General features: G+C 32.9%; 1 protein-coding gene across 2 annotated transcripts; it reads left to right on the top strand.

Annotated features, from left to right (window-relative positions):
* Window positions 36-5,087, top strand: LOC107609662 (tetracycline resistance protein, class B-like). Of its 2 annotated transcripts, none has more exons than XM_016311671.2 (3): window positions 36-536; window positions 2,297-3,048; window positions 3,632-5,087. In XM_016311671.2, exons 1-3 carry the CDS (start codon window positions 243-245, stop codon window positions 4,116-4,118), a joined length of 1,533 nt encoding a protein of 510 aa, XP_016167157.1. In that variant the 5' UTR covers window positions 36-242; the 3' UTR covers window positions 4,119-5,087. The 2 variants fall into 2 exon arrangements, with proteins under 2 accessions (XP_016167157.1, XP_020961521.1); XM_021105862.1 differs by having other exon boundaries at window positions 396-536; window positions 2,283-3,048.

The raw sequence follows: 8,809 nt of genomic DNA, 5'->3' as shown, positions 1-8,809 counted from the left end.
TGCAAGGAGAAAAGAATAAAGGTAGATGCCAAGCGAATATTATGATATCCATTGCGAAGGTTCTCAAGTACATGTTCGTATATCTTACACGTACACAAACGGCGTGCCTTGCTGGCAACTCCACCCTCTCAAATCAATACATCTGGCAAATACAAAGACTGGTGAATGGCGCTTGGAGTTGGAGGTGACCGATTTAGTACAAGAACCAGCGCAAACGAAGAAAAGAGCAGAAAATTGAAGAAATGAAAATGAAGGGAGAAACTGTTACACTGATTCTGGTGAACCTGGCAGGGATAATGGAGAGAGCAGATGAGTCATTGCTACCAGGTGTGTACAAGGAAGTTGGTGCAGCACTTCACACTGACCCAACTGGCCTTGGCTCACTCACTCTTTTCCGATCCATTGTGCAGTCCTCTTGCTACCCCTTAGCTGCCTACCTCGCCGTCCGCCACAACCGCGCCCATGTCATTGCTATCGGCGCTTTTCTTTGGGCCGCTGCCACCTTTCTTGTTGCGTTCTCCTCTACTTTCCTTCAGGTACTCGCTTTTCACTTTAAGGAGTTTGGAGAAGCGTATATAGTGTAGTGGATGCATTGTTTTTCTTTCATATCAGTTCTGGCTCAGTTTATTTGGATTTGTGTTGTTTTTCACCTTTGACTTCTTAAAGTAGAGTAGAGATTGACACATGATGAGGTTTTAGATTCAATTATTTGCTCACGAAACGGATTATTAGAGCCTTAAATTGCCGATAGATAAGGATTTAGAAGTCTTTATAAAAGTGGGATTCATCCATGCTAGGATTAGCCACTAAAATTAACCATTAGTGTAAATTACACTTTGCAATATAAATTACATATTTATACATAAATACATAACATAGCATTGTTGACTTGGATTTTTACTATAAGTGTGCCTATATTCCGTGTCTCCAACTTCTATTTGATCGATGTCATGAACATTTAGAAAATTTTATATTGGCGGTCAATGGCCTAACACAGTCCTCTTTTTTAGAGCTTGGGACTAATTCTCTAACAAAGGCAGAGTTCTTAAAACGGAAAAAAAAAATCCAAAACCAAACACTATTCAAACATAAGTAGTAAGCTATGGTTTGGTGACAGAGTTGGGGAATGGATCCGCAATCGCTAGATCCAATTGACCATGTCAAGTCAATTATGGATTTTTACGATTGATTATATAATCATTTGGGACCCATGCCAATTCTTATCTCCTCAGTTACTAGTAGAGATACACAATGTCTATTTAACGTCCCAGTGAACTGGATTAGATTTTCCTTGCTTTGAATAGCATTGCTAATAAATATAATATGTACTGTGAATCTTCAAATTTGATCCTCCTATATCGCTGTATGTATACCTACAATTATGAGAGAGGTATCTCTAAATTGTGATTCCAAAAAAGCTTTGCAATTTGTCATGGAAATTACGTTTTATGCTAGCATGGATGATGGTTGGTGTAACAAGACTTCGTCATAATCTATTATGGTTATTTATATTGAAGGATAGTTAGTCAGTTAGCTAAAACTATAGAGAAGTAGCAATTCTGTTAGTTAATTGTAGTTGCTGTTAGCATTACTTGGTTATCTCTAATTCTCTATAGACACGCACAGACACTCAAGTGTAAATAATCAAAATACGATCATGGTTTGTTCCGTCCTTACGTTCTCAATGTGATTATTTTAACATGCCTTCTGTTCCATGTCTTGCAATAGAAACTTTGAATTGCTTTCGTTACCATAAATCCCAAATTATTGACAACTGCCAAACTTGTTGGTGACTCTTCTGACAAGGTATTGCATCCACCGTTATTTCTCCATTCTTCTTCACTCTACTCATGTTTCTGTCCTCGTGGGATCATCCATATCCATTTGTACATGTTACATGATGATAAGAAATTCTTAGATGTTTATGTGAGTTGACAAAACTATCATTATAGGGGGAAAAACTTCAATCAACACAATTAAACTGCTCTTCTCTTTTTCTATATCACATTTAGGGGTATAATGGGAAAAGAATTTAATACTTCCTATATATTGTCAATGGGATAAATATTTTGAAACTTTAAAAAATGTAAATGGGACACATGAAGGATGGAGTATACCAAGGCAAGACTACTTCCCAAAACCTCTTCGTTGAGTGTTGTCATTTTTGTTCTTTTGCTTTGAAATAGACAAAAAGCACATATGCAAAGTTCCTAAACAATGTCAGTGTAACTGCTGTCCTATAATAAATATGTAGCTAATTGTATTCACTTTGAACTTTGAAGTCATTGTCTTATAGATAGCTGTATCGCGAGCATTGAATGGGATTGGCCTTGCATTAGTAGCACCTGCAATTCAGTCCCTTGTGGCCGATTCAACAGATGATAGCAATCGTGGAATGGCTTTTGGATGGCTTCAGCTAACAGGCAATCTTGGTTCCCTTATTGGTGGACTCTTCTCTGTAATGATAGCTCCGATAACGTTCATTGGTATCCCAGGTTGGAGGATTTCCTTCCATATTGTTGGACTGATAAGCATTGTAGTAGGTACTGCAGTCTACCTATTTGCCAACGATCCACACTTCTCCAAGGATGTGGAAAATGTGAGCAATCAAGTTCCAAGTAAAACGTTTTGGTCAGACGTGAAAGATCTTGTTGAAGAAGGCAAATCAGTTTCTAAGATTCGGTCTTTCCAGATTATTGTTACACAGGGTATCACTGGTTCCTTTCCATGGTCAGCTTTGTCATTTGCACCAATGTGGTTAGAGCTTACCGGTTTCTCCCACGAGAAAACTGCTTTCCTCATAGCTTTATTTGTGATTGCTAGCTCAGTTGGGGGTTTGTTTGGAGGTAAGATGGGGGATATCCTTTCCATGCGCCTTCCCAATTCTGGGAGGATAATTCTAGCACAGATAAGCTCTGCATCAGCAATTCCTTTAGCAGCAATCCTTTTGCTTGGATTACCGGCTGATCCATCTACAGCAATACTTCATGGCTTGGTTTTGATAATCATGGGGCTCTTCATATCTTGGAATGCTCCAGCTGCAAATAAGTAAGTCTTTCAACTTACATTTTCTCTGTATTTTCTTGCCCATTTGTCCCGATTAAGTATCATCGGATATATCCAACAAACTTATAGAATTATCTGTCCCTCTTCCTGATAAAACTATGTTTTATGAAGCAGACACTTAGCAAGAAATGCTGAAATTGCAAGCATAGTTTGAGAGAATCAATATGAATTCTGAATTGAGTGATAAGTCTCAAATGATTCTGTCATACAAGTTTAGTTTATATAGAAGCTAGCTCAAGCTTAGCTCGCATTAGTTAACCTCACTAGAGCAACCTACTCTATTCCATTTAACCCTAACTCATAAATGGTACAAGTTAGCTCTCTACAATCCCAAATCATTTTAGGATTTTCAAAGTTGCTCTTCAATTCTGATTTTGAATTGTCAATAGATACTTTGGCTTTTTGCATCTTCGGTTATCTAATTTCCTTTTTGTGCAAAGAATTATATGTGTGCTAATTGTGCTAATTTGTATCACTTATTATTTCTGTAACTGAATTGTGACTTCTCTGAGTAGAGTAAATGTAGTTTGTGCTTAGTTTAATGTGGCAACTGTATGGACATCAGTCCAATTTTTGCAGAGATAGTTCCGGAGAGATCCCGAACAAGTGTGTACGCACTTGACCGTTCTTTGGAGTCTATACTATCATCTTTTGCACCCCCTGCAGTGGGGATTTTGTCTCAACATGTTTATGGATATAAGCCCATCCCTGAAGGATCTAGTGAATCTCAAGAGATTTTAACAGATAGAGAGAATGCAGCATCATTGGCCAAGTCGCTTTACATGGCAATAGGAATTCCGATGGCTCTCTGCTGTTTGATCTACTCGTTCCTTTACAGGACCTACCCAAGGGACAAGGAAAGAGCTCGGATGGAGGTGTTAATAGAGTCGGAGATGCAGCGAATTGATTCAGATGGTGCAGCAATGATTGAACCAGAAGAACTGTTTATTGGGGATTATGATGGTGATGGTGATGGTGTTGATCGTGATGAAGATGAAGAAAACATATTGCTCTACCGGCAGTCCACATTTTCAAACTTCCAACTTAGGTAAATAGTTACTCAGATAAAAAGACATATAGAAAAGGTGGATACTTCAATGATGTCTTCGTATGAAGATCACATTGTGAACCATGAGATAGTTCAGTCAAACATGTCAATCCATCTAACAGTTCACAACGTGATTTTCATGGGAAACATCATCATTGAAGTATCCACCAACAGAAAATTCAGCAGCTCTTTACTCAGTTTCCTTGGATCCAGAGATTGTGTTTCAGTTGTTTTCACTGGTGGGTAGTTTTCCAAAACTGAACCTGATTTTTTTTACCGTCCGATCCTTTTGAGGAAAGAACTTCCCCTTTTGTAACTAATTGGATACAATGAATGTAAATTTTTATTTTCTTGCAACACAATAGCAAGTACTAAAGATGATTGGAAGAGTGGCTGAGAAACGATCCAAATCTCTACGAGTATTTGTTTGAGTTTGAATCCCGCCGCTGACATAAGGATTATCTTGGTGGATAATTTGAAGTACTTTTATAAACACTCTTAAGAGCATAGAGGCATATCCTTATTTTAGCTGAATAACCGAGGTAGAATACATTTAAATCCTTTTGAGATAAGAAAAATCACTAACAGGTAGTGGATGAGGGGGCATGGTTGACGGAGATCAGCACACCACATATCAAACTTGACACCGTTGCAGAACAGATTGAAGACATTCTAGCAGTGACTCCATGCTGCCATGGCCATGGTAGTGCGAATGTTGGTAATTGAAGTAAAACCTTATCAACTAACTATAAGTAAGTTGACCCTAAAAATTCATGTAGAATATATATCAAGTTCGCCATAGTTAACCCAAGACGCACAAATTCTTGTATTGGTGAATTTAAGTTGGTCAAATGGCTAATTTGAGGAGGATGATAACCTTTTTGTTTATGTAATATGCACAATAGTTACAAATTTATGGGTAGGATGTGTGATGTAGAGAATAATTTGGAGAAAAAATGGTTATATTGGTGTAGTAATTCTAAACCACGAGTTAATACTCAATTTGACATATGAAACTAGTGGAAAACTCGTGCTACGCCTGGATCAAATATTGTATCATTATCAAAATTTGTTGGTATAATACTAATGATATTAATAGTTGTTACTTTTAATTTGAAAAGTCTTCATATATAAAAATTTATTATCCAATGTATAAAATTGTTCCAACCTATATTTATAAAGACCAGATAATCTTCTTATTTTTATAACTCATATTAACATCCATTAAGAAAAAAATGGTGTATGCTAAAATCCATTTCATTGATTTTTTTTAAATAAATTATACACTATTATTGTGAAAACTAAATTAAAAAAGTAATATAAAAATATATAAATTATATCCTATTAATAAGTTACACTTTAACGTGATTTTAACTAACATTAGTTAAAAGTATTCATTTTTTAATGTCTAATACAAAAATATTCCAAAATAAATTATATGACATCATAAATAATCATAATTTTATAAAATCACATTTATACCAATATCCTCTCCCTATAAGTACTTTTACATCTGATGAATTAGTGTTATTTCTAACTTTCATTATATGCCACTCTAAATAAGTAAATAGTATCTTTCATATGAGTTGTTACATATTTGTATAAAGTTACTGACTTCTCTACATAGCAATTAGAATATTATACATTAAATAAATACAAATACAAATACTAACACGGAAAGAAAAAAAAAATATTTTCGGAGAACTAAATTCCAATTTAATTTATACTTAAAAGTTAAAATAAAAATCTCGTTATTTTTCAAAAGTAAAATCTCAATAGAAAAGTATATATTTGATACAAAATCATTCATGAGCTACTCTTTGAAAAAAAAAACCAAATAAAAAAGAAATGATACAAAGTTATTTCATTATTCTAACGATTTTATATTTCTATTCAAAATAAATCCAATGCAAATAAAAGTGTTTTTTTGTGATACTTCCCAAAACAAATCTTGAAACAGTTAAGGAATAAGACAGGGTATCTCAAGGAGTAAGAATGTCACACCATATCCCTTGAACCAAATATCATAAAATTTGTCGCACTCTCTTCAAGAACAACACCAACCAACAAATTTTTAAAAAATACAATATTTACAGGCAACTCCAATTTCTTCATTATTAGTTACAACCCAAGAAAATTTGAACTATTAAATACTAAGACATTTGCCCCAAACAACCTTCCAAAGAAAAAAATTCAAAAAATGTTAGACAATTAAACAAATAAGGAGCATTGTTCAAATCTTATTGTGTTAACAACAACATACATAAAGCAAAAATAGATTTTTGTTTTGGGAGTATACCAAGCAATACAATACCTTATCTTTTTTTTTTTTTCTTTTTAGCCATAATGTCATAATTTGTTTAATTAAATCTCGAATTTGTCATTGTTATCGAACTATTCACATACATGTTTACATTATTGGTGTTACAGAAAAGAAAATTCTTGATATGCCAACAAGGCTTTTACGGTATACTTTTACTTACAAAAAAAATATAGACTTGCTGATCCTAATAATGAGAACAATTTTAACCATAGGATAAAAATTATGATTCTCTCTAACTTTATAAATCAGATAGAAAAAAAGTTCCATTAAAATATAACTAATTCATTTTTGAAGTAAATGAAGGCAATAACCCTAATCTCATACTCAACAGAGAATAAATCAACTCTAAGTTTCTCCATATTTGCCTTAGCAATCATTCTCTCAACCTCCGCTTGCAGCTCTACCTCTCTTAGAGACACTGACTCTGTACCATTCATCTTAGATCAATTTGCCACCTTTAATCACTGTGCTAAATTTGGTCATTTTGTATTTGCTTATGTTAATATGCGAAACTCTAAAACTCGCACCTTAATAATATTCTAGAATCGAACTTCAAAATCATCAAAACTACTTAATTTACATATGCAGTTTAAAATTTATAAGAATTTAAATTCCTTAAAATACTAAATAGATATCCTTTTATTCCGCAAAGCATGTTAAGGAATTCAAACATACAATACATACATGTTGAAACTAAATAAAGTAACACCTCATTTAAATTCCGAAAGAAGTCATCTTAAATTATTTCATGAACAATTCTTTTTATTAAACTAAGCATTTTTTAACTACCATCTAATTCTTTTTTTTCATTCTTTCATGTACTCTTGGCATACATATATATAGTATGAGATTTGTTTCTGATTTTAAATTTGAATCTCAATTCAAATTTAAATCATATCTTGAAATTCGAAATCTAAATCCTTCAAATTTATGAATCATATCATAACTCAATTTGAAACAGAATCAGTTAGGATCTCATCCAAATTTAGAAATAGAATAACTAATTATTCTCAAATATCATTTAATATTCTCAATTATCATACTATTATTATATTCTTGGTGCTAGCAAAGAATATAATAATATTCCATTTGAATTAATATAATTATTTATTTGATCGAATCAAAATAATAATTAAATAATTCTACAGCAAAGATTAGAACACTCGTTAGTGTGTGACCCCATAGGTTCAATACTAAGCGGATAGTAAATTAGTCATACTAAATTTACTAATCAAGGTTAGCGTCTAGCAACACTCCTCAGCGACCCGATAGTATGAAGTAATATATTTTTACTAAGAACCTCAGAAGAACAAAGTATAATTCCTTCCATCTTTCCAGCTCTTAATAAATGAGATCTATTAATCTTCATCCAATGAAGACCATTATATATATATATTGATCTTTCCGGATTATTAATGTCCTTTTTAATAATCCTACGACCAAGAATAATTTAGATTAAATTATAAAAGATTTATCTCTCAATATTATGATTACCATCACAATGATAAATCTCTAAATTTAATTAAGGACCTTATTATATTAATATTTTAATATAATACCAATAACAAATTATTTGACACATGATTGATTGGATTGTGGTCATACTCCTTATTCCCAACAATCTCCCACTTGCACGAGAGCCAATCATGATAGATTGGATCTTGGGCATACTATTATCTCAATAATCTCCCACTTGCACTAAAGCCAATCAATCATGTATGTAATTTTTCAATGCACATTTGTGTTTATCAAAACTCTTTTGACCTTAAACACCTTTGTTCTTAAGCATGTTTGTTTGACCGTTTGTAAAATATACCTAGTGCATAATAAATATCACATTTTCTCGAAACATGAAATCTCCTACTACAATAGTGCATAATTTATTTTAAGGACAATCCTTATTGAACATGATTATTAAAAAATCTAAGTAACCATTGGATCTATCTTTATAGAATTATATCATTATACAAATAGGCTACTTTTTCAAAAAGTTTGTTTGACGATCAAACCTTTTATACTTTCAGGAGAAAGTATATCATCTACCGAGTGGTATACAATTCTAATAAAAGTAATTGTACTCCCACTCTTTCTTTAAGATGGAATCCCTTTTCTAAAAAGGAGTTTAACCTCTTATAACAAACATTTTGTCATAAGAAGAGTGATAAAAATAATCTCATTATTTCTTTAGGGTAACTAATAAATCTCATTTATTGGACCTAATATCAATTCTATTGTTGTGCAATTTCTCAACACATATAAGACATCTCCAAACTCTAATGTTCTTGAGTTTCAACTTATGCCTTTTTCATATCTCATATGGGTAAAAAATTGATTTAGTGAGAAATTTGTTAATTTAGCCACATTTCTAAAAT

This window comes from Arachis ipaensis, chromosome B07 (assembly GCF_000816755.2).
Source record: "Arachis ipaensis cultivar K30076 chromosome B07, Araip1.1, whole genome shotgun sequence".
Lineage (NCBI taxonomy): Eukaryota > Viridiplantae > Streptophyta > Magnoliopsida > Fabales > Fabaceae > Arachis > Arachis ipaensis.
This window is presented reverse-complemented; position numbering and strand designations above follow the sequence as displayed.